The sequence below is a fragment of the Equus caballus genome, chromosome 14 (genome assembly GCF_041296265.1).
Source record: "Equus caballus isolate H_3958 breed thoroughbred chromosome 14, TB-T2T, whole genome shotgun sequence".
Lineage (NCBI taxonomy): Eukaryota > Metazoa > Chordata > Mammalia > Perissodactyla > Equidae > Equus > Equus caballus.
Window position 1 is genome coordinate 105,479,284 of NC_091697.1, and position 26,159 is coordinate 105,505,442.

The window sequence follows — 26,159 nt, forward strand, 5'->3', positions numbered from 1 at the left end:
TTTTAGTTGTGGGTCCTTCTAGTTGTGGCATGTGGGATGGTGCCTCAGTGTGGCTTGATGAGTGGTGCCATGTCCACACCCAGGATTCAAACCAGCGAAACCCTGGGCCGCCAAAGAGAGTGTGCAGACTTAACCACTCAGCTATGGGGCCAGCCCCTGAAGAATCTTGATATGAAGTTTAAAATGTCTTAAGTACTTTTTGAGGTAAAAATACCTATTTTTTATTTTTGCTGAGGAAGATTCACCCTGAGCTAACTTCTGCCAGTCTTCCTCTTTTTTTTCCTTGAGGAAGATTTGCCCTAAGCTAACATCAGTGCCAGTCTTCCTCTTTTTTGTATTTGGGTCACTGCCACAGTGTGGCCACCAATGAGTGGTATAGGTCCATGCCTGGGAACCAAACCTGGGCCGCTGAAGTGGAGCTCACTGAACTTAACCAGTAGACTGTGGGACCGGTCCCTAAAATACTTTTATTGTATCTTTAAACCAAGGACGTAGTGTGTCCAGTTATCACGTTAAGATAGTTTTGAAGAGATTGAGTTATATCCAGAATCTGTACATGTGATTGACAGAAGTAACGAGCACTGAGTTCTTTGAAGTGCAGTTCTGTATCGTTGCATATTAGTGGCTGAGAATAATTTATGTAAGAACTATATTGCAAAAGTTTGTTCACCAGGTTTTTTGTTTTCAGACCTCACATATAACTGACTCAGAAATGTTGCTAGAGGAAGGCCCAGCTGATGAAAAGGGGCACCCCGAAGAGAAACTGCCACTAGTTTCAAGAAAGAAAGCGCACTTTGGGAGTTCAGACAGTGTTGCTGCTATCCCAAATGAGGAGCGGTCTGACAGTGGTTTTCCAAACTCTGTGATGACTGAGTTTTCTGAGGAATCCATCTCTGAAAATCTGTCCCCCAACACCACTTCCTCACTGGAAGACCAGGGCGAGGAGGCGGCTCCCGAGCCCCAGGAGCCGGCGGCGGCCCTCCAGCAGAGTTCTCTGATAGAGGTCGAACTCGAAGACGTGCCCTTTTCACAGAACGCGGGACAGAAGAATCAGTCGGAGGAGCAGTCGGAGGCGTCTTCGGAGCAGCTGGATCAGTTTACACAATCAACTGAGAAGACTGTGGACAGCAGCTCAGAGGAGATCGAGGTGGAGGTGCCCGTGGTGGACAGGCGGAGTTTGAGGAGAAAGGCCAAGGGGCACAAAGGGCCTGGTAAGAAGAAAGCCAAGCTGACCTAAGAGAAGGCGTGCAGAGCATGAAGCCTCTTCCTTGTGACATAGTGGTGGTTTTTAACTATGATCCTTAATAAATAGCATGGGGCACAGGACAAAAATTCCAGAATTTCAATTGGGACTTAGGATGCCGTTTTTCCCTCCCCACTAGGACCCTAGGATTCACCATTCTTCTTAATTTTTCAGCTATTTTGTGTAAATACAATTTTTTATTTTTATTAACCATGTTTCAATTTTGGGAAACCAGATCATACTATTTTTTCTTTAGCAGTTGGAGACATCTGACCGTTAATATTTCAGAAAATATAAATTAAAAAACTGAAAGTAGTAGGCTTTCTATTACTTGTAAGGATCACAGAAATCTTTTATACTAAGGGTTTTAATAGTAAACTTGGTGAAGGTTCTAGAAGTTTTATCTCAAATATCAAAACTAATCACCATTTTTTAAAATGTAGGCATGCCTAAACAAAAATGTCAGTAAATTAGAATAAATATAACTTCAACTAAGTGAGAGCACAAATACAGAAATTTGTGGTCAAAGGTTTGTGAAGGTTTGGGCCTCTTAATTCTTAGTTGTGTAGAGGCAATTTCTTCCTTTGACTTCAGTGTCTGTGAAAAGGTACAAAATCTGTGTCCAGCGCACTCTTTGTAGCATCTGATGCCAACAGCACTGCTAGGGATTTCCCGTGGGCCTCTGGGCACTAGCGTAAGCCTTCGAAGTTCCACCTGAAGTGGGGACTGTGCTTTCCTCCTCACCCGTTAGCGTGTGTACTTCAGGAGCGTGAGAACCCTTCCTCTGGCGTCTCCTGACCCTGCCACTGCCTTTAGTCCAGAATCTTACTGACAACCCCCTCAGCCGCCATCCACTTCCCTGGCCCGTGGACTGACTCCTGTCCAAAGACCTGCCTGGCAGCTTGGGCCCTTGGCATCCGTTTCTGGGCAGGTATGGGCTGCACCCCAGCCTTGGGCCTGGGTGGCAGGAATAGAGCTGCCCTGGGAGCTGCGGTTGTCCCTGGGGCCTTGCTCACTCTGGACCTGTTCTGTGACGACAGGTTAAAAGCCAGCCTGTGTGTGGACATGGTGTTGCCATAGCAAAGGCCTCTGCGTAGGAAAACAAAAGAAAAACCTCTTGGTTGTTAATTTTTGTATAGTAATTTATTGAAAAATGGATTGGTGGTTCTTAGACTCCAAAGAGAATCTTCAAACAATCCTACTCTTTGGAAGTATTCTGTTCTCTCAAATTTGCTCTTAAGTTGGAGAATGCTTTGAGACCTTTTCGGTTGTTCTTCAAACAGCTTGGTCCCTACATGAGGAAAACATGTTCTGCCTGGTCCCTGTCGGAGGCGCTGAAGATGAGTGCCGCAGGTTTATTCAGCCTGCAGTCGGGGGATGCCATCAAATCTTATTTTGGGATGTTGGTATTTTAGAAAGATCTACTAAGTTGAATTGAAAATCTCTAAGCTAGCTCGCGAACCCTCCTATTTATGTAAAATTTTGAATACTTGTATCTCCTACATTTTCTTTAATTATTGGTCAGAGGTAAGCCAGATTATTTCACTGTAAATGGAAATTAAAGCACTTTGGCCATTTGTCTTCTCAACAAATACTAATTAAGTGAAAGAATAAGTATGACTAATACTAGCGTATCTATCAGACATTTAGGCTGTTTTATACATTTGTGAGAAACTTTTGTTAGTACCACAATTAGGGGAATGTTAAGATTTAGTAAATTCTTAACCTTTCCATTTTTAATTTCTTAAAATAGATTTAAAAACCTAACACTTAGGTATTTTACTTTTTTACTTGGATTGTTTATTGTTGTCTTTAAAATATTTTCTTTAAAAAGGTGTAGTTTAAGAAGATAGAGCTCTGACAACTCTTGATGTGAGTGGTCACTGACTTGACAAAAAAGTTTATTCATATATGATCACTGGGGACTAACAGGATAAGCTTGGTAAACTGGGTTTATTCTTAAACACTAAGTGCATTTTAAGCAATTTCAAAACTTTTCAGCATACGAGAAAATTTTGTTACATATTCTGACAGAAAATGTTATTTTGGGAATTATAGATGGTAGATAAGGAAAAGTTAGGTCATGTGAAAAAACCTAACTTCCATGTTCAGTAAATGAGTTCTATACCCAGTGAGTATAGAATTTATAACAAAACTTATCCTCCATAAGGAATCTAAATAAAACTTAATCAGATACTTGTCGTTTTTGTAAGGCGTTAGAAAAACTTTCAAAATTAGAAGACTGAAATCTGATTTCACCCAGCTCATCTAGTCGTTGTGTCCAGTCACATTGTATAGTCCTTTGTGAACTGCTTTTTTGCTTAGAAGTCTTACTTGTGGAGAAGGGAGTTCAGTTTGTGTAAATACTTATATATTTCCTTGTGTAATATAAAGCAGTAATTAGCAAAATGTTACTTCTACTTTCAAGTTTAAATTATTCAATTGCTAGACATCACAGAAATATATTTAAGACTTTATTATAAATCTCCTCTATAACTTGTAAAGGTGAGAGGGTCTCTTATGATTTTTTATAAAATCAAATAGCGTGACAGAATGTCCGTCTTCTGCTACTTAAAATGTGTGTATGTTCATGGTGTTCCCATTCAGTGCAGAGAATTATCATGGCAAGGATAACAATTACTAGTGACTAATGGTTCACTTTTAACTGACCACCAGAACGTTACCTAAAACGGTTCAGTGACTTTAGAAAATATCTTGAAGGTTTACGATTGCATCAAATTGAGCCTTTACCTGGGACCTAAATCATCCGCTCTTAAGTTCTGCTTCACCCTTAGGGATTACCTTCTAAGGTTTGGTCACACCAGCAAACTGAAACATCTTAATGTAAATAAAGAATTTATACTAACATTACTCATCTGTGCAACAGTATTTTAGAAATAAAGTTCTGCCCTGTATGTCCACTAGTAGCAATATGGTGTTTAGGGTGTTATCCAGTCTCTCATGGGCGTGACTAGTTACAAGTGTTATGCTTCTGTTTGCATACTTAATATCAAGCTTTCTTTGTACAAGATAGCTAATTTGCTTGGTTTTGGTTCTAAAAATAAGCAAACCTCAGTTCTGTAGTATCCACTGCTTTAGTTTTTCCTTTCACATTCCAAAACTTAAGTCATTCACACATTCTCCATTTCTCTTAGTAGCAGAATCATTTGTTAAAATCTAATTGTTAACAAGGTTCAGCTTCTGTCATCCTGAAGTAGCTGTCATACTGGATAGTCATTCCCAAGGAACTAGCCTTTCTTTTCCTAAGTGTCTGTGTGTTCTAAAGCTTCTACTATGTTTATATACAACTTAGAAAAGATGTTGCATTATTCAGAATAGCAAGTCTTACTGAAGTACTTATGTTTGTTTTCTTGATAGGTTTTTTTTTAAGTTTAAAAGTAGTAATTAAACCTATATTTTGTGATTGTTTCCTGGTCTGTGTTTTGAAATTCTTTTCATTTTCCCTAATTTCATTGATGAAGATGTGTTTAGATATTCAATTTGTTTAGACATTAAATGATTTTGTTAAAGGTACAGTTATCACATTGGTTGTACTTTCAAGTACAATTGTTTATTAAAAAATAAATAGAATTTGAAACAATTACTGTGATTATAGATTCATGTAATATCTAGACACCCTAAAGCTCAAAGCCACAAATAGATAATTCAGATCACAAAAGTGCTCTGACCAAGTTACAACCCTAAAACATGACCATTTTTGTATTATCTAAGCAACTGCAAATAAATTCCTTTTTAAGGGCATCACCACAGGCTTTTTTAAAACTATTTTAGCTGGAGTTATTCAAACAAATTTTTACCATTCTAGAAATATAAATTACTACCCTAAGTTTAGAATATGGAAAATGCTAAAAGTATAAACATCCTGGTATATTTTTATTCATGTTTCAATGAAAAAATACAGTTCCAAGTAGGTATTTTATATATGAATGACAGGAAAAAAGATTTAAAATACTAATTCACTGACTGACTGTATGAAGAAATTAAGGATTAATCACAGGTGAAAAGATTTGTCTAAGTTCTTCTGAACTCTTCCTATTTAGTGTAGTATGCCTTCTCTCAGATACTTTGCATGTAAGCACTTCATAAACTGAAACATGACCGTGTGTTAACGCTGCATTTCTCATGAATGATGAACAGTGAGGTGGAAAAGACTTCAGGTAAGCTATCACACATGACAGTCTCATAGCCGAGGCCCCATATTCAAGTGTGCACTAACCTCTATGGTACAAGGTTTTCAACTGCACTGGCTTTTCCACTAACGACAGGTCTGCATTGCCGAGTACCCACTTATTAATGCAGATACTGATGAAGTAGGACATTTCTATCAGTTTTTTTTTTTAAAGACTGGCACCTGAGCAACTGTTGCCAATCCTTTTTTCCCCCCTGCCTTTTCTCCCTAAATCCCCCCAATACATAGTTGTATATTTTAGTTGTAGGCCCTTCTAGTTGTGATATGTGAGATGCCACCTCAGCATGGCCTAATGAGTGGTGCCATGTCCGTGCCCAGGATCTGAACCGGCGAAACTCGAGGCCACCCAAAGCTGAGTGTGTGAACTTAACCACTTGGCCACGGGGCCGGCCCCATCACTGCTTTTTTAATCATTGAATTTTATGAACATATGAATGCTAAACAGACCCAAAAATAAAGACCAATTTGTAAAACTGGGCCATTTTACTGTTTTTTACAATAGAATAAATAGTTCTCTTGATGACTGCAGACGTGTAAGGCTGGTTGGCAGTATTCAGAAACATCACAGTAATGGTGGTTTTCCTGATTGATTGGTATGTAGTCTTCAATAATCATTAAGGAGCTACTTGTGGGAAACTGCTGTCAAACCAGTAAGACTGCATTTATGCATCCATCATTTTCAGGATTGTTGGTAACCTGGGCATATTTTCCTAAGGAAAACAAAACAGAAAAAGGATGGATGTTAGCCAGTAGAAATTAACTTTAGAGTATAACTTTTGCCCAAAATATTTTTTTTTTTTAAGATTTTTTTAATTTTTTCCTTTTTCTCCCCAAAGCCCCCCAGTACACAGTTGTATATTCTTTGCTGTGGGTCCTTCTAGTTTTGGCATGTGGGATGCTGCCTCAGAGTGGTTTGATGAGCGGTGCCATGTCCGCGCCCAGGATTCGAACCAACGAAACACTGGGCTGCCTGCAGTGGAGCACGCGAACTTAACCACTTGGCCACGGGGCCAGCCCCTGCCCAAAATATTTCTAATTACCACTTTTAAGAAAGAAAAAAATGAATGATAGTAGGATAAATGAGACTTTATAAAATTAAATCACTCAAGACTAAGCTTGAGTTTTGAATACAATTTTTATATAAATACTGTTTTTACAAATGGTGGTCAGCTCCATTCTGTTCATATGCTGTATTAACAAGCCGTAGTGGATTGACCTGAGCATTGCTACTTTTCCACGTAATTCTTATGCGAAAATGCTTCAAGTTTAAAAAAAAGTTTCAAATCAGTTTAACAACCTATTTTAAAATTTAGGTCAGCCAGCGTGAAGTATGGGCCAGTGCCTCATATGAAGACTCACTAAGTTATACGGTATATTTGTTCCTTTCAAAGAACATTAAAGTTTAGAAATATCTGGGGACTAAAAGTAGAAAACTAAGAAAGTGAGGAAAAAATGTTAAACTGCCACATGACACACATCACTTTTTAATTAATAATGAAATAGTGTGGCCATGTGCTTGATGTATGCCTCCCTTCCCCGGCTCGTGGTTAATTTATTGTGTTTTCTTCCAATATTTTTTAGTTATAATCATAACTTTGCATCTGCTTCCCTCATAGTGTCTTTTTAAATAAACAGCATCAAAATAAATCTGGCAATGTAGTACACCTTACGTAACTGAAACCAATGAGCTAAATTAAAAAGAATTGCATTCCCAAATACTTTTTCTACAAAAAGTCTTCTTCCTAAAGATTTAAATCAAGTTTAACTTATCTAGCTCTTTGGCATTAAAATTTGCTGTGTACTTTGTCAGCTTGAAAATTTCTATTTTAGGACTCTAACAGCAGCAGCCCCACATTAAAAAACGAACTTACCCCAGATGACCTTGCCTCCTTGTGTCACGAGGCCTAGCTCGCTCACGTTCACCTCGATGACAGTGCCTTTGGTGATAACACCCAAAGTGGTATATAGCGGGGAGGAGGGATTCTTCTTCACGCCCAGGATGGGCAGGCAAAAGGTGGCCTTCAGTTCAGGGTGGGTTACATGGGCCGCCTTGAAACGTAAGCCCTGGCAAGTCAAACACAAGTCCAAAACACAAAACGTTAACAATGAGGAATGATCCTTCTTGCTTTCCTTTTCCAGTCATCTCCAAAAAAAAAAGGACTGAACAGAGTAAAATCTGAAAGCATCAAATAAAATTAATCCTACAGACTAAAAACCTGACAGTTAAGGGATAAATGTGTGCTCCTGAGAAGTGCTTACCGTGGGACAGCTCCCTAGCGCCCTCCTCAGCTTTCCCTCGCTGGGCTGTCTACACTGAGGATGGGTTACACACACCAGGCGCCACGCCACAGCTCATTTAAACAGGACACCCCACAGCCCTACTGCTGTTCAAATGAGAACACAAAGGTGAGCAGGTTAAATGACTTACTCCCAGGTTAACTGGCGTGTAGACAGAATCAAACTGAACTGTCCTGATTTCAAGTCCTCCTGCTCAGCTCCCTCCCATGGGGAACAAGGGGTGGGCTGTCAGCTTTCTCTGTGCTGACGGTAATACCGCTCAAAGACTGCAGAGAGCCCAGCACCTGGGCACCTACACATGGTCTTTCGGGGGGTAGCACTCTGGAAGCCACAAGACTGCCGTCTCTAAAATTTGATTTTTGCCTGTATGGGAGTAGGGGACAAATAATACTAAGTCAAGTTCTTAGTAATGGACTCATTAATCAAGCTTGTTAGAAACTTATACCATTCAGAATGCCATGTGATTAATTAAGAATAAGAACTATATCTGCCAAGCTACAGAAAGCCTACAACAGCCTGGCTAGTATATTCTCTCCCTGTAGAGCTGGTAAGGTCAATATTTAGAAGACTATGAATATGAAATCAAAACAAAGGGAGTCTGTGATGTAATCCAGGAGTGGGTGAGCATTTCCTCTAAGTGACCAGACAGTGAACATGTTAAGCTCTGCAGGCCGTAAGGTCTCTGTTGCAACTACTCAAACTCCACGGGAAGAAAACAGCTGTGGTCAACACATAAATGAAGGGGCATGGCTGTGTTCCAACAGAACTCTATTTACAGAAACAGGCTGTTTGACAATGCTTTAATCCATTAAAGGTTATTCAGGCTGAGAGCTAGAGTGACCCTGCCAACTTCCCTCCCTCTGATTCTCCAAGCAGGCTGGATATCCAGCTGGGAGAATAATTCAGTCTGTTTAAAGGGACTTTGCAAAAATATATCTTCAATTATATGGGGGTGGAGACTGGTTTTGACTATCACTGCTGGCAACAAAAATTAAAGTCCCACCTTTTATATTCTCTTTTTTTCAATGACTGCATACTGAATGTTTTCAAAAGCATTAAGATACTTCTCTTACGAAACTGGAAGTGACTCTTGAAAAAACAGTCCTACTCAAGTTTTCTAACTGTTCTCAAAGACAACAAGTGTCAGGCATACAGTAGACCACTTGCTGAATGAGAAAAATGACTGTGAAAAAAGAAGATTCTAATAGGTCATGTTTAAAAGTGAGGATTCACTGACAATGTCTGTAATGGAAATTCTTTTTCATCTCAAGTCTCTTAAAGAAGCTGAAGACAAGATTCTTGATGATAGTGCTAAGCCATCACTATCAATAATTTAAAATAATAAAAATAGCCTAAAAATGTCTTTCAGCTTGTTTTTTGTATCAATTTTAGGATTTTCAGGAAATTGTAACGTACTTTTTTCAGTTTAACACAGGAACTAATATTTAAGCCACTGTACTCTTGCAAGAGACTTACCATTGGCCTAATGAATCTTTCATATTTCGGTGGTTTTCGAGTAAACCCATCTCCAACAAAGCAGACTTTAGTAACCATCCTCTTCCAGGCTTTCTTCTTTCTCTTTCCTGTTCGAATAACCTTTAATACTTCTGTTTCTCCCTGAGCACGAACTTTCGGCAGAGGGACTTCCCATTTTCCCTAAAAACAGACCACAGTTGTATTTGCATTGTGAGTAAAAGACAATGAGAATAAAAAGTCAAATACGTTTTAGTTGCACAAAGTAGGAGATTCACTTTTTTTCTTAACCAACAGGATGTGGGTTTCACTGTTGTCTAGAGGTCTGCACTGTCCTCCCACGCCCTAAATTAACTGGAACTAGTAAAGCTCACATTCCATGGGTATGTTAAATAAAATGGTGCGCTTAAGCTAAAGATGTTAATGCTTCGTTATGGACGAAAAATACCACCTGCAATAAGGCAGTGACTTCTCTCAGTGGTGTGTATGCTTATTAAATAGTTAATAGTGTCAAACTGGAAGACTGTCGCCACCTCTTAATATATCTTCGTATTTCTACAATCCTTGAATGGATCTTTAGATTACATTACTAGTAAGACAAGATCATCACCAGATACTCTGTACCTCCCTAGAATGCAAATTCTGTGAAAAACCTGAAGCGGTGCAAGGCAGTACAAAGAATTCTGGACTTATCACTAAGACACAGGTTCTAGAAGCAACTCCACTATTTCAGATATGTGCCCATGAAGAATGATTCACAACCTCCTGGACGCCAGTCTTCCCATCTATAAAATGAGGAGGGGTGAAGTGGATCATCTCTCAAGTTTCTTTTGGTGCTAAAGTTCTACCATTCTAATTTTGAATAAGTACATACCAAAAAACCAGCAGTAAGATTTTTTTGAATCAAATTCGGAGACTGTAAGCTCTTTAAATACAGATACCACATAGTCTGCTGCCACCCACAGGTGTTTAAAAATAGTATCTATGCCTTTTCCTCTCTGTTTTTAGCAGAATTTAACAATTTGACACCAAGCGAAATCCAGAAATACTGAAAAACACCCTGCGGAGTATGTACTTAAGTCAGCTCATTTACGGTGTTCTCCACTTCCACTTTTTTACAGTTTTGACACTGTTGGGCAGTAAAAACAAGCAGCAGTCGTATCTCGCTCCACAACAGCACAGCATTAGGAGTCGTCAAGCATAGGAAGCCGTTAAAATGCTGAATTTGAGATTCACTGATTACTGACTTTTTGTTTTTAAGTAATTCTTTTAAAAACTAAAGATTATGGTATTCTAATAAATTTTTAAAAACCTGTTAAATGCTAAAATGTTCTGGTGATAATAAAGCAAGTTTTTTATTATTTAAACATTTTATGCAAAATGAAATTTACAAAGACTCCAATATCTAAATAATGGGGATAGCAGTTGGACTTCATGTTTCCAATTACACTGAAGAAACAAACTAAGAACCTCAAATTTGAATTTAAGTAATTCTCTTGAACAAAAAAGAAATAAAGACTTAGATTTCCAGTGCTTACCGCTTTCTCTTTTCGTTTCTGTTTAATCATATTGGAAAGCACTTTAGCTCGGGACTGCCCCTCTCGGTCCAGCAGGTATGCAGGTACTGCTCCTTGTGGAGTCTTTTCATCATTCTTTTGTTTGGTGTTTCTCTTTTCATGCATCTTGATACTACCAAAAAGAAAAAAGATTCAAGGTTATTTGTGTGTGGGGGTGTGGGGTGGTGTGTGTGTGTGGAAGCTTGGCCCTGAGCTAACATCTGTGCCCATCTTCTATTTGATGTGGGATACCGCCACAGCATGGCTTAACGAGCAGTGCTGGGTCCGTGCCTGGGATCCAAACCCGTGAACCCTCGGCCACTGAAGCTGAGTGCGCAAACTTAACTACTATGCCACTGGGCCAGCCCCAAAGATTATTAGTTTTAATAGCTATTACTCAAAATATGTTAACTTGTTACAAGTAAATGATCACTTACGTCTTTTTCATTTGGATTTTCTCAGCATGGCGCTGTTTATGGTAGAGCTTAGCTTTCAGACCAATCATCTTTTTTGCCTTCTTGGAACGTTCATGAGCTTCTCGACCTTCCTTCTTTCTCTTTTTCTCATGGTAATCCAAACGATATCCATAGCGCTTACGGTGTAACTCAATATATTCGTTTTGTGGCTATAACAATACAAGAAATGCTACCTTAATTGTAAAAAATGACAATTATTCTAAAATACTTTCTTTTGAGCAGCATATGAAGTATAGAAGGCCCTATGTCATTCAAACGTTCACTTGCTTAAATAACTCTTGCACTAGTAAACCTATTCACATGATGTAAGCTAAACAAATTTTGATCCTGGATGATATGAAGTATTGGGACTTACAGCTGTAATCATCTCAGTGAAAGTTACTGTTCACTGGAGGGAACTGTCCAAAATCCACTGGACCACAAAAGGGATGACCTGATCCCATGTTCTCTCTCTTTTTTCTGAACATCAGTAATCTGGTTTTCAATAACATCATCATCATTATTAATACTTATTAAAAAAATTAAGTCAGTTTTACTTAGGTAAAATTTAAACACACTGAAAATATGCTCTTTAGGTGTGGGTGTACAGCTTTAAGTTTTGACAAGCTATACAGTTCTGTAACCACCACATCAAGATGGAGAATATCCAGGAAGTACCCCTGTGTCACTTTGAAGGCAATCCTCTTTTCCACCTCCAATCTGATATTTATCCCTCCAGTTTTGCCTTGCCAGAATGACGCAAAAACGGAATCTACAGGATGTAGCCTTTTGCATGCAGCTTTTCACTTAGGATAAGGCCCTGGGGATTGCCCCACGCTGTGGCATCTATCAGTACTTCAATCCCTTTTATTGGCAAGTAGTCTTCCATTATATGGACATACCACCGTTTGTTTATCCACTGACCAGTTGATGGATATTTGCATCGTTTCTAGTTTTCAGTGAATCAACATTTGCACAGAAGTCTTTGTGGAGACATAAGCCACACTGTTTTCCAAAGTGCCTGTACTATTTTGCATTTCACCAGCAATATATGGGATCCCCTTTTGCTTTTTAAGTGCCTATTTTACATGCCAATTTTATTTATCTTAAACACGTGGCCCCAGTCCATTTGCATTTTAACACTGCAAAAAAGAAAACAACGATGCAGCAAAGCCAACTCCGGCACGGAGAATAATGCTAAGTAACGATCAACAAGGTACTACCTATCAGGTGTATTGTCAACTGCTAGCACATAAACTCTGCAGCAACCCTGAGCGCGGTATGGAACGCGATTTCGCAGACAGACAGAGATTAGAGAGGCAGGAGGGAGAGAGGGCATCCGGCAGGCAGATGCGGGCTGTAGACCCGGCTCCGCAACTCCCCCGCTGCCGGCCCGTGGGAGGCAGGCCACCCGTCCCCGCGGCACGGCTCAGCGCTGGGTTCCGGGGACCGCACGCGAGCGGCCAAGCCAGGCACTTTCCGGGGAGACCTGTCTCGCTCCAAGGCCTGTGCTCTGGCAAACACCCACTCGCTGTCCCCACAGTGAGCTGCTTTCTCTCCGCGGAGCCCACGGCGTCCCTACCGCGGGACCTCACTTCCGCCCACCAGCCCTCACCCTCACCGTCACCCTCGCCCCGGGCCCAGGCTCCCGGGGGCCCCAACTCAGACGCCCCGCGTCGCGAGCACCCCAGGGGACCAGCTCACCATCGTGCCGGCCGCCGAGCCGCCACGCGCAGCCGCCGGGGCGCAAAGAAGCTCTCAACTTTCGGGTCTTGGAGACCCACGAGCCGACTCCACGCACCCAGCGACAGGAAAGGGACACTTCGAAAACGACGGAGTCCACAGAAAGCGCCACACACCCGTTCCGGGCCTCCGTCTTCTGCCTATAGCGGGAAGGCCGGAAGTTGCCGGCGGGCGGCGTTGCGTGACGCACCGCCGGAAGTGGGGAGGGCGGCGGGAGGCGGGGCAGAGCGACAGAGAGCAGTTGTCCTTCTGGCGGGACCCGCGCGCTCGTGCAGGTGGCTTGTGGCGGCCTGAGGCCTTTGCAGAGCCCGGCGCGGCTCGCCTTCCCCCTCTCCACAGCCGGGCGGGGAGAGGCCGGCCCCAGGCTGCAACCGAGCGCCAGGTGGGTACCGGCCCGCGCCCGCCGCCCCTGCCCGCAGCCAGTCCCGGCGGGTGATGGACGCCTCCGCCCCGGTGTCCCCCGGCGCGGGCGCCTCTGCCCTCCGGCGGGAGCGCCTGGGCTGCGCGTCTGTCGCTGTGTGGGGCGCGCGGCGGAGAAGGATGCGGAGGCCTGAGAGCTCTCGGTACCGGAGAGGGAGGCTCCCGGGCCTCGGCCGCCGGTGGAAGGGAAGACCGCGCTCTGTTTTCTGGACCAGATCTGAAGTCCCTGACGCCCTCCGGTGTCCTGGGCAGAGTGCTGGGTGCACTGGCGTGTAGTGATCCTCTGGTGCCACCAAGGAAGAGGTCACTCCGAGACAGCACGTCTAATTGAGAGAGCTGTCAGGTTTCCCCTTTTGCTGCCAGTCACAGGAGTTCCCTTAGCTGCCCCACGGGTTGGTGCCTGGTTTAGTTATGATGGGAGCCAAAGTAACCGCGCGAAAGCCGGGATGTTCATCCCCCTAAGTCTTAGCGCTTAGATTGGACACAGCTTTTTAAGGCTCCATCTTCTAATGAGATCTGTCATTTTGTTTAAAACCTGAGCTGATTCTTGCTAGCATTTGTATATTTTCAGATACAGTAAGTCAGGTAATCTCTCCTCCTGGAATACACTTCCCCTCGTATTGCCTCCCTCACACACTTCGGGTCTTTGCTTAAGTGTCGCTGTTTTATTGAGGCCTTCGGTGACCTCCTGTCTTGCCATTACAACTGCCCCGATTCCCCTTCCTGCTTAACAAATACCAACCGCAAACACAGACTATTTTAACTTGATGCTTTAGAATCTAATTTCCTGCATTACTTGGTCCTCAGTGACATCATCTTCAGTTCTGCTTGCATACTCATGTATTTTGTGATCGTCCTTTAGTGTCCCATGATTCCTGTTTTTGTGTAGTAAGCCTTACAGGCATGATAGTCCACTGATTTTTTTAAAATAATTTGTGGATTCTTTTTGTTTATTGGTTGTATGACTTGTTGCCAATAATGTAGAATGGATATTTACCCGTTTTTTCTCATTACTGCCCTTCTTATACAAATCAGGTGTTAGAACTTGCAGTGAGCGCTTGTGTGTTCTCCAGGACCTGAGGAGTTCTGGGCCTTATAGAATAACCCACTTGGTAGCACCAGCATGAAATCATTTTCATTAAAGATCATTGACCCATGAGGAAAAAGAACGTCAGTGGAGAGCCATAAATGACTTTATGAGTCAAAAAAAAAAAAATGTTTGAGGCATTGTGTTAGGCACTGCTGACAGAGGAGCCTTCCTTTTAGGGAGCTCACAGTAGTGGAGAGAACTTGTTACCATAGTTGTCATGAGTACATAGAAGTTCCAAGTGTTACGAAAACACAGAAAAGGTAGTATTAAAATTTTCTAGGAAGTTAGGAAAGGCTTCGAAGCTGGGGCTTGAAGATTGAGTAGAAATGGGCCAGGTGTGGAGCTGTGGGGCTCTAGGACTGTTCAGGTAGTGGCAGCGTTACACGCAAAGGTGTGAAGGTGTCAGAGCGTCGTGTGTCTGGGGAATTTTGGTTAGAGTTCCCCAGTGTAGAGTAGGGAATAGGAGAGTATGAGGCTGTGAATGTCCCCTAGTTGGGGACAGATTTGTTGTATTAAGAACCTATAAAGGTTTTTAAGTAAGGAAGTGACAAAATGAGGTGGTTTATTTGAAGGCTATGTGTAAAGAATGGATTAGAGCAGCATTTCCCACTCGAGTGATTTGAGTACTACCTTTTAAGACCAGTCATATCTAAATGTCATCCGTGTTATTATTTACTTAATATTTTTCCTTAAATTAGTTCACATTTTATGTAAATAAATTTAATTTCTTCTTAAGCAACTCTATCTACAAAATCTCAGATTTTGTCAGCTGTTTTTTCTAGTATTTAGTAAACAATTTTTTTGTTTATAAACTATAATAATCATGGGCATTCACTTTGGGAAACATGGTGTTGAAATAAGTTTTCAAAACTTTTGGTGTATATGAACCCTTCACACTCTTTAAAATGATTCAGAACTCCAAAGAATTTTGTTTATGTGGGTTATAATTGATACTCAAATAGTAGAAATTAAAGCAAAACTTTAAAATATTTTAGTAATTCATTTAGAAATAATAATTCACTAAATATTAATGTAAGTAATACAGTGTTATGGAAAATACCTATATTTTTCCAAAGCAAAAATAATTTTCAAGAGTGTTTTACGATTTTGCAAGTCTCTGTAATGTCTGGCTTAATAGAAAACAGCTGGTATTTTATATCTGCTTCTCTATTTAATGTTACTTTATAAATATTTATTTTTGGCTGAAGTGTATGAAGAAAATCCAGCCTCAAACATATATGTGTTTGGGAAAGGGGAGACTGTTAATAGTCTTTTCAGAAAATTGTGGACCATCTTAGATACTATACCAGGCTTTGACAAGTGGTAGTTTCTTAAAGGTGAGTTGCAATGTGGAATCAAACCATATTAGTGAGCTTTTTGTATTCCATTATGTTCGTTGTTCTATTTTAGAATGGATCTATGGATCTAATGTGCATGATTTTGCAGACATCCTGAACATTGGCATTGGAAATGAAGAAGAGGGAGTGGATTCAAGATAAATATTTAGGAAATAAAATCTAAAGGATTTGGTGACTTCCTAAATGAGGGTGGTGAATGTTTTTGTCTCAAGATACAGAAATGAGCAGATTTAGGAGGAAAAATAATGAGTTTTGACATGGCTTCTTACATAACATGGTGCACAGTGGTTTACCCTTACCTGTTTACATGTCTCCCTGCCCCCCAATCTCAGGTGCTTGCACGCATTTCTCATGGCTTTGATGGTGTACTTGAAACATAGTGAATATTTAGTAAATGTTTTTAAACTAAAGATGCTTAGTTTCTATAATCATAGAAGAAGATTTGCTTTTGTGTATTTTCTACATGATTTTATTTTTACGTATTTATTGTAGAAAAGTCAGAATATATAGATAAAGCAAAAAGTTATACTACTGGTGAGAAACGACCAAGTTAACATGTAGATACTTACCTTTCTATACTTAATCCTATAAATTTACATAAAAATGCATTTGGTTGTTATATTTTTGTAATTTCAATAAAAGTTTTTCTATAATATCTTCATAGCTTACCTGAAGAATTAAAGTGTGTTGAGAAAATAAGGGACATTTTAAGCTTGAGAACACTATTTCTCATGTTTAATCACAATTATTATTTTCTGAATGGTGAGTTAAATTTTTGATAGCTAAAAGTATTGTTCCTACTTTTTAAAAGTAGTGCAATTTTACCACATGTATTACACATGCCTTACTTACATATGTCTTACTGACATGTAATACGTAAACTTAGTTGTAAAATTTTGTATTTTTCTTTTTTAGAGAATAACAGTTTGGAGGGCCAAGATGCTGTCCGGCTCAAGGATATTTGCAGTGAATCATAAGAAAATATCCAGCTTGAACATTAATGTAAGCTTTCTTGTAAAATCAAATGTGCTTCAACAATTTTAGTTACTTTACTTCTCAAAAGGCCGAGTATGCCTCGTGTGCTAGTGCTAGTATCTTTATTGTCAGCAGTTTTTTAACAGGGAATATGGGAGACGGGCTCTTGTAACCAAGAAGAAGCATGCCTTATCTTGAGTCTGTAAATTCATTTTGCTACTTTCAAATCACCTGTGCAGCATTTTGAAGAACATCTATTTCTCTATTCCATTTTGAGGCCCTTAGTGGCCCAAGGAGTTACATAGTTTTCCGTCAGTGTTTTCATTGCTGATGCTTTCAGACTACACACCCTGTGACAGGTAGATGCTATTTTACCCTCGTCTTTATGGAGTGGAAACATTTTCTTAGGATAATAGTGTTTTATTGCTGGAAACTTCGTAACTAATGTAGAAATAATATGGAAGGCACAGGCATGAATTCTCTGATATCATAAAAGGCAGATTGTGGCAGCCCAAAATCATTCCATGCACTAACTAACTGTTGCACATATACTGGCAGCCATTAAACGTGTATCTAGCGGTCTGGGGATAAATTGGGATGGAGAATATTCAACCTCTATATGGGAACAGTAGGAGAAGATACCGGGGGATCTTTTAAACTGCCAGTCTCTGGTTCGCCTAACTTCTCCCCCCACAAATGTTTTTAAAAAGCTTTCCAGGTGATTCTAATGTGTAGCCATTGTTATAAATCTTGAAAACAGCTAATGGTTTTGGAGTTCATGACCCCCACCAGCTGTTAGCAGCAATGGAGGAGAACCAAGGAGCATCCAAGACAAGAGACGATATTTAACCTGTCTTACTCTGGAATATGTAAGGTCGTGGTTCTCAACGGTAGCTGTCAGAATCACCTGCAGCGCTTGTTAAAAAACAGATTGTCGTACCCCATCCCTGAGTTTCTGGTCCTCTTGTCTGGGGGAGCCTGAGAGTCTGTCTTTCAGACACGTTCTCCAGGAAGCTTATGCTTTGGGGCTGGGGGAACTGTCATCTCAGGGCAGCTCAGAATAGCAGATCAGGATTCATCTTATCCTTTCCTGTAGCATAATTTGGGGTTGTCACTTTCTAAAAGAGTTGGAGTTAATAAATTGGGACTACTTTAAGGAGATTCAAAGTATTTTATCCTCTGACAAAGCATAGTTATGATGTTAAAACTACTGTAATAAGTCATGCTAAAATAAAATTAATGTTAAATTTCTTTTTCTCCTCATTAGAATGTGTGTTGCTCTAAAATAAGAGCAAGTTTAAAAAGATTAAAGCCACATGTGCCTCTTGGAAGAAATTACAGTTCCCTTCCAGGTACAAATGTTAGCTTTTTCTGATTTTACTTAAACTGCTTGCTTGCTTGCTTTCCATCTTCCTCCCTCATCCGCCTCTCCCCCGTCCCTTTCTCCCTCACCCACCTTCTCCCGCTTGCCCTCCTTTTCTCTCCTCACCTCTTCCCTCCCTCTTCCCCCCACTTCCTCATCTCTCTCGCTCGCTCGCTCTCTCTCTCTCTCTCTCTCTCTCTCGATTGCAAACATCTCCCTTATTAGGGGTCTCCACTCATTTTGTAAACAGTGGCTCCTTTTTACTTCTTGGCTGTTGAGCTAGAGATTGAGATAGGAGTTGGGAGGATTATGATAGATGCCAGGAGGGACTGTCAGTCGACTTATGCTCCTCATCTGCTGGCCATCCTAATAAGCTGAGCAAAGGGAAGAGTTGGTGGCTTTAGTGGCTGCTCAGAAGATTAGCATGTGAGTCTACTTGTAGAGTGCTCTTGCTGTAATATCTTGATTTTTTTCCTAGTCCATTCTGGTTTTTATATAAAAGTATTTTTTGTCAATAGAGGTTTACCAGAATAATTTATTTTGAGGGTTCTTATGAGTAGTTTGGTTAAACATTTATCTGGGGTAGTTTAGGTTGGGGAATATGGCTATTAAACATTCATCTGGGGTAGTTTAGCTTAGGTGATATGCCTGTTAGAAGCTGGAAGGCCGAGGAGCTAACTGTCCTACTTCTGAATCTCTGTGTGTTTGAAGTTAGCAAGCGTGGGGCGACTCGATGAAACTGCGTTCATCCAGTTACTGTTCTCATTACCGTCTTTGTCATGGGAGAATAGTGGAGTAAAAAGGCTGCCTGGCTGTGTGACGTGTAAGGGCGTGTGAGTTTAGTGGCCTGCATTACTGGTGTGTATCTAGGTTTCTGTGTTTTGCCCATGCATATTTAGCTGTCGCAGTACAGATTATCTTTCAATCTTCAAACCATGAGCTTTCAAAATGTAATGGAACTCTTCTTAATTTATGATAGAAATTTGGGAGAACTGGTTTCAGTAGCAGGAAGGTATAGATTAAATTTATAAATGTAACTCCATTGTGCTTTATTAATATTAATAAAATAGATGGTAAGCATGAAGTCAGTCATTATTTTATTCTAGAGATACTTTCCTTTTAGGAGTATTAGATTATTATAGCTTCTGTTCAGTGATATCTCCCAGGCCTTCTTTAAAGATACTGTGTCTTTGGGATTGGTGAGGGAAGGTAGGTTCCAAATTGTACAAAAATTCATTGTCAGCTGATATGAGGATCATTCTTAGCTGTTCGAGCCTTGGAAAATGCAGGTTTACATGTGCATTTTACAGTTTTCTTTGGTTCAAGATCTTCTCATGCCTTAAGATCATTGTTATGAACATTAATTCTCTATCTACAATTCTATTTATTATAGAACTGTAGAAGACAGCAGAGTTTGGGGTAAATCTATATTTTTCTAAGTATATGATCTAGAAATTAATATTTAAAAACTTTTCTTTGTTTTATTGTCATCCGTAGCCTTTTCTTTAGAGATGGCAGGAAAATTTTAGGTAAATGAGAGTTTTATTTAGCTTGGATTTTACTTTAATTGGAATTACAGTATTGGCTTACAATTATTTTGTTTCATTTGTAAATTAAAGAAAAATTTCTTAAATTTAACAGTTCAATTTTAATTCTCTTTCAACTAGGTTTAATAGGAAATGATATCAAATCCCTCCGTTCCGTCCTCAGCCCTCCTGCAGCTAAGTAAGTACTGTCTTAGATGGTGTCTTTCCGTAGGCTGCCGTGGACAGTTACAGGTTTCCTTCACAGGCTTATTAATTCAGCATCGTTAATGAATGCTCTAATTTCTGTGACTTTCTCTCCTACTTAATTATAAATAGATATTCATATGTATTTTGAAAGCTATTTTTTTTCAATTCAATGCTAAAAATTTTTAATGTAGCAACAGCACACCTTTTCTTTTTGAGGAAGATCAGCCCTGAGTTAACATCTGCCACTGATCCTCCTCTTTTTTTATTGTTGTTGAGGAAGACTGGCCCTGAGCTAACATCCATGCCCATCTTCCTCTACTTCATATGTGGGACGCCTGCCACAGCATGGCTTGACAAACAGTGTATAGGTCTGCACCCGGGATCTGAACCTGTGAACCCTGTGCTTCCGAAGTGGAACAGGCCAACTTAACCACTGTGTCACCAGGCCGGCCCCAACAGCACACTTTTTATAGAAGTAAATGTAAGATATTTACAAGATTGTGGTTATCTCTTTTGTTACATAGCTGTCTGATCAGAGTAGTGTGCTAGGGATATGTTTTCCATTTTTCTAGCTTTGTTTTTTGTTTTTTTTCTGCTTTTTCTCCCCAAACACCCCCAGTGCATGGTTGTATATTTTAGTTGTGGGCCCTTCTAGTTGTGGCACCATTTTTCTAGTTTTTACACCATTGTGTAAATTATTGAAATACTAAGCAGCTGTGAAATTTGCACAGCATGGATATTTTGGTTTTATAAGTTTGGTAATGTCCACTTTATAATACGTGTCTTTTTTCCCCCTTTTCAACAGAATCCGTAATATTGGGATTATGGCTCATATTGATGCGGGCAAAACTACCACCACAGAAAGAATATTGTACTATTCTGGATACACAAGATCACTGGGAGGTTAGAATGGATTCCTCCTCTCTCCACCCCCCCATTAGCAAAAACATCATTGGAAAATATTTTGATTAGAAAGTCAACCTAGAGATCTTGAGTATGGCATGGAGGCATTGCTGTCTGAACCACAACTTAAAGATAAGGTGGTTGCAGCGCTCACCAAAGGGTCTTCTTAGGTTCAACTAAACATTCAGACTCATAAGACTCTCTTGGGCCACGATTGGCACTGGTCTGCTCAGAAGGCTACCAGCAGGAACCACAGCTTATGAGCAGACCAGCAGTAGGTGTTTCTTCCTACAGCATTCTTTTTTTGTTTGTTTGTTTTTGAGGAAGATTAGCACTGAGCTAACTGCTGCCAATCCTCCTCTTTTTGCTGAGGAAGACTGGCCCTGAGCTAACATCCCTGCCCATGTTCCTCTACTTTATATGTGGGACGCCTACCACAGCATGGCTTGCCAAGTGGTGCCATGTCTGCACCTGGGATCCGAACCGGCAAACCCTGGACCTCGAAGCAGAACGTGTGCACTTAACCGCTGTGCCACCAGGCCAGCCCTTCATTGTAGTTTTGATTTGCATTTCCCTGATAGTTAATGATGTTGAACATCCTTTCGTGTACCTATTGGCCATTTGTATATCTTCTTTGGAAAAATGTGTTTCTCCTTTTCTGCTTCCTGTTCTTAGAGGGATAGCTTTCAGTTTTTCTCTGTTGGGTAAGATATTAGCTGTAGGTTTGTCATATGTGGCCTTTATTATGTTGTGCTACTTCCCTTCTATACTCATTTTATTCAGAGTTTGTATCATAAATGGATGCTGTATCTTGTCAAATACTTTCTCTGCATCTATTGAGATGATCATGTGATTTTTATTCTTCATTTTGTTAATGTGGTGTATCACATTGATTGATTTGCAAATGTTGAACCATCCCTGCATCTCTAGAATAAATCCCACTTAATCATGGTGTATGTTCTTTTTAATGTATTGTTGTATTCGATTTGCTAGTGTTTTCTTGAGGATTTTTGCATTCATATTCGTCAGTGATATTGGCCTCTAATTTTTGTTTTTTTTCTGTTGTCCTTGTCTGGTTTTGGTATCAGGGTAATGTTGGCCTCATAGAATGAGTTAGGAAGCTTCTCCTCCTCTTCAAACCTTTGGAAGTTTGAGAAAGATAAGTATCAAGTTTTCTTTGAATGGTTGGTAGAATTCGCCAGGGAAGCCGTCTGGTCCTGGACTTTTACTTTTGGGAGATTTTTGATTGCTGTTTCAATCTTCATACTGGTTATTGGTTTATCAAATTCTCTATTTCTTCTTGATTCAGTTTTGGAAGGTTGTATGATTCTAAGAATTTATCCATTTCTTCTAGATTACCCAATTTGTTGGTGTATAGCTTTTCATAGTATTCTCTTATAATCTTGTATTTCTGAGGTGTCCGTTGTAGTTTCTCCTCTTTCATTTCTGATTTTATTTGAACCTTCTCTCTTTTTTTCTCGATGAGTCTAGCTAAAGGTTTGTCAATTTTGTTTATCTTTTCAAAGAACTAGGCCTTCGTTTTGTTGATTTTTTTTTTTTTAGTCTCTATTTCATCTATTTCTACTTTGATTTTTATTATTTCCTTCCTTCTACTGATTTTGAGCTTTCTGTTTTTTTCTGGTCCCTTTAGGTGCACTGTTAGATTGTTTATTTGAGATTTTTCTTGTTCATTGAGGTAGGCCTGTATTTCTGTAAATTTCCCTCTTAGAACCACTTTTGCTGTATCCCATAAATTTTGGCATGTTGTATTTTCATTTTCATTTGTCACTTTTTATTTCTCCTTTGATTTCTTCGTTGAGTCAGTCGTTGTTCAGTAGCATTTTGTTTAATCTCCACATATTTGTGGCTTTTCTAATTTTTTTCCTGTAGTTGATTTCTAGTTTCATACTGTTGTGGTCAGAAAAGATGCTTGGTATTATTTCAGTCTTCTTAAGTTTATTGAGACTTGTTTTATGTGATCTGTCTTGCAGAATGTTCCATGTGCATTTGAAAAGAATATATTTTCTGTGATTTGAGGATGGAATGTTCTGTGTATATCTACTAAGTCCATCTGGTCTAATGTGTCATACAAGGCCAATGTTTTGTTATTGATCTTCTGTTTGGATCATCTGTTCATTGGTGTAAGTGGAGTGTTAAAGTCCCCTACTGTTATTGTGTTGCTGTCTGTTTCTCCTTTCATGACTGTTAATGATTGCTTTACATATTTAAGTGCTCCTATGTTGGGTGCATAGATATTTACAAGTGTTTTAGCCTCTTGTTGGATTGTTCCCTTTATCATTATGAAGTGCCCTTCTTTGTCTCTTTTTATGGTTTTTGTTTTAGAGTCTGTTTTGTCTGATAGAAGTATTGCTACCCCAGCTTTCTTTTCATTGCTATTTGCATGGAGTATCTTTTTCCATCCCTTCACTTTCAGTTTGTGAATGTCTTTAGGTCTGAAGTGTGTCTCTTGTATGCAGCATATACATGGGTCTTGTTTTTTAATCCAGTCGACCACCCCATGCCTTTTGATTGGAACTTTTAGTCCATTGACATTTAAAGTAGCTATTGATAAGTATGTACTTATTCCCATTTTGTTACTTTTTTTCCAATTAATTTGTTGAGATCATAATGGTTTATAACAACCATTTTTTTACTTTTTTTCTGGGTGTTTTTGTAGTTCTTCTCTGTTCCTTTCTTCTTCTCTTCCTCTCTTCACTTGTGGTTTGATGGTTTTCTTTACTGTTATATTTGGATTCTTTCCTCTTAAATTTTTGTGTATTTATTATAGGTTTCTGGTTCACGATTACATGAGGTTCATGTAAAATAACCCTCGTATATAGCAATATGTATTAACTTGATAGTCTCTTAAGTTTGACCTTTTGCTAAAAGCTCTACTCTTTTACTCCCCTCCTCCCACATTTTATGTTTTTGGTATCATATTTAACCTCTTTTTTGTGTGTATCTGTTACCCTCTTATCATAGAAACAGATAATTTTAGTACTTTTGTCTTTTGACCTTATATTAGCTTCATAGCTGGTTCCCCTGTGTGGCTGTTTGGGGAATCATAAGGCTGCAGCTGACAAGCCCCACTGCCTGCTGGTCTGCTCAGCCCATCAACACAGTCCTGCCCTGTGCACATGCCGGGGCCACCTGAAGTGGACCCACTTGCCCCGCTGCAGAGGCCACACACACTCCACCAAGGCAGGCCCGCCCCTTGTGCATGACCTGACCCGCAGAGGCAGACCCACTCACCTCACGGCAGAGGTCCCACACACCCCACTTATGTGGGCCCACAAGTTGCCTGAGGGCTTGCTGTTGGATGGGGCCAGTCCCTAGAGCAAGCTGCCTCTGCTGGCTGAGCTGGATTAAATTGGTGCTCTGGTGGGTGGGGCAGACCCCTGCGTTAACAGGCTAGGGGAAGAACTCCAATGGCATCTGCCACCATCTGTGTCAGCACGCCTGTACTGAGTCACAGTAATGGCTGCTGCCAATGTCTCAGTCCCTGAGGAGGTGGTCCCAGCCTGGGGAGGTCTCACTTCTCACTGAGATGCGCCCAGAGCCTATCAAGTGAGTCTCTTCACCAAATGACTGTGCACCTTTCTTTCTGGTGATTTTAGGCTGCTTTCCAAAATGGGTGAATTTGTGTGTGGGCCCTTTAAGAGCGGGCTTTTCTTTCTCTTATGTTCGATAGCTTTTCTGGGGGTTTTCCCTGTTGTAGTTAATAGCCAGCAAAACTAGATGTTATGGCACTCGTCTCGGTTGTGCTGAGTCCAAAAGATGTTTATTGGACTGCTCAGATCCCCCACTGCTCCAGGGAAAGCTTTGTACCTTAAGATTGCTCTGGGCTGGGAAGTGCCATGGCTAGAATGTGGCCTTTCCTCTCCAAAAAGGAGTTTCTGCCTTTTCTATCTCAGTCAGCTCTGTCCCTTGTTGTGGAGGTTCTTTTTATCCAGTTTTCAGGTCTCTCTCAGGGGTAATTGTTCCAAGAGTAGTTGTAAATTTGTTGTGTCTGTGGGAGGAGGTGAGTTCAGAGTCCTCCTACGCAGCCATCTTCCCAGCAATCTCACCTTTTTTTAAATTATGGTAAAAAACGTGTAACATAAAATTTACCATCTTAACTATTTCTGAGTGTACAGTTCAGTAAAGTTAAGTATCTTCACATTGTTTGCAACCAGTCTCCAGAAACCTTTTCCTCTTGCAAAACCCAAACTCTATACCCATTAATCAAACTCCCCATTTCCCCCTCTGCCCCCCTGCTGCAGACTGCCCTTCTGCTTCTCTTCCCATGAATTTGACTACTCAAGGTACCTTATGTAAGCAGAATCATACAGTATTTGTCTTTTTGTGTCACACACAAAAATTTAGCACTTAGCATCCATGTTGTGGTATGTGTCAGAATTTCCCTCTTTTTTAAGGCTGAATATTATTCCATTGTGTATATATGCAAGATTTCTTTTGAAGTTTTTTTCTGGTTCAGACCAGAGGCCTAGAAACTATCCAAATTGTGGCAGAACTTGTTGATCCAAGATTGATTTTATTAGTCATAGAAGTAATGATAAAGGGATAATAGGAAATAAAGATCTTTATCATTGTCAAAACTCTTACTATCATATGGGTGTTTTAAAAACTTACTGCCTCATTTAGAACTTTTGGTTGATGGTCTTTGTCTCCTTTATTGATGCTGGTGTTCTTGGTTAGTTATGTTGTGAATAACTGGCAACACAAATACAATTCTTTAACATAGATATCTGGGGCTCCTAACAGATGCATTTTTCTTGCTATTTCCCTCTCTGTTGGTGCGTATATATATGTATATTTATACACACACACATGATATGAGGAAACTAGCTAGCATTTTAGAGGTTTAAAGCTGACAGAAGAGTGGTAGTATAAGGCCATAATAACTTGTGTTCTTGAAGTTTGAATGGTAAAGGTCAGTTCTTTTTCATTTCTTTTACAGTATAAATTTAATCAGAATCAAATGCATAATTTAAGAATTTTACCACGGAGTAACTTGAGTGACCTTTTCGTTAGCCAGGATGAACTTTGTTCATGACTTTGTACTGTAGAAAGTCTACCAAGACTTTATTTGCACTTGTAGAAATAAATTCCTTTTTTGGGAAAATTTAATAACAAGAAGGGTTTGTAAAGGATAATTTAACTTTGGAGGAGTTTTTTCTCTACCTTGTTCCATTAGCTGCCATTTACTTATCATTTATTGAGCCAAGTATTTTATATGTATAAATATCTATATTTATTTATGTATAAGTATTTATGTATATTGCATTTTTATAACAACCCAGCAATGTGGGCTTTTATTAGCCTTGTTTTACAAGCTA

General features: G+C 40.0%; 3 protein-coding genes across 72 annotated transcripts in view; 2 read left to right on the forward strand and 1 right to left on the reverse strand.

Annotated features, from left to right (window-relative positions):
* The window catches only part of FAM169A (family with sequence similarity 169 member A), a 61,738-nt gene extending 56,894 nt beyond the window's left edge, over window positions 1-4,844 (forward strand). For all 48 annotated transcript variants that reach the window (XM_070233400.1, XM_070233420.1, XM_023618177.2 and 45 more), the window contains one exon: window positions 689-4,844. In XM_070233400.1, the coding sequence (XP_070089501.1) occupies window positions 689-1,237 (549 nt within the window). In that variant the 3' untranslated portion in view covers window positions 1,238-4,844. The remainder of the gene's footprint in view (window positions 1-688) is intronic.
* A 1,073-nt stretch (window positions 4,845-5,917) lies between these two features.
* Window positions 5,918-13,193, reverse strand: NSA2 (NSA2 ribosome biogenesis factor). The gene is made up of 6 exons (XM_001504679.6): window positions 12,940-13,193; window positions 11,218-11,405; window positions 10,763-10,913; window positions 9,228-9,407; window positions 7,325-7,517; window positions 5,918-6,163 (listed from the first exon to the last, which is right to left on the reverse strand). Exons 1-6 carry the CDS (start codon window positions 12,940-12,942, stop codon window positions 6,096-6,098), a joined length of 783 nt encoding a protein of 260 aa, XP_001504729.2. The 5' UTR covers window positions 12,943-13,193; the 3' UTR covers window positions 5,918-6,095.
* Window positions 13,194-13,220: 27 nt separating this feature from the next.
* Window positions 13,221-26,159, forward strand: part of GFM2 (GTP dependent ribosome recycling factor mitochondrial 2) — a 109,514-nt gene continuing 96,575 nt past the window's right edge. For 20 of the 23 annotated variants that reach the window (XR_011425219.1, XR_001378362.3, XR_011425215.1 and 17 more), the window contains exons 1-5: window positions 13,227-13,360; window positions 16,762-16,848; window positions 18,089-18,173; window positions 19,852-19,909; window positions 20,723-20,820. Coding sequence is in view for 4 of the 23 variants with exons in the window: in XM_014730809.3 (XP_014586295.1) it covers window positions 16,786-16,848; window positions 18,089-18,173; window positions 19,852-19,909; window positions 20,723-20,820 (304 nt within the window). In the remaining 19 variants the exon portion in view is untranslated. Of the gene's footprint in view, window positions 13,361-16,761; window positions 16,849-18,088; window positions 18,174-19,851; window positions 19,910-20,722; window positions 20,821-21,908; window positions 22,962-26,159 lie in introns of all 23 variants that reach the window. The other 3 variants (XM_070233394.1, XM_070233393.1, XM_070233392.1) reach the window with 3 other exon arrangements.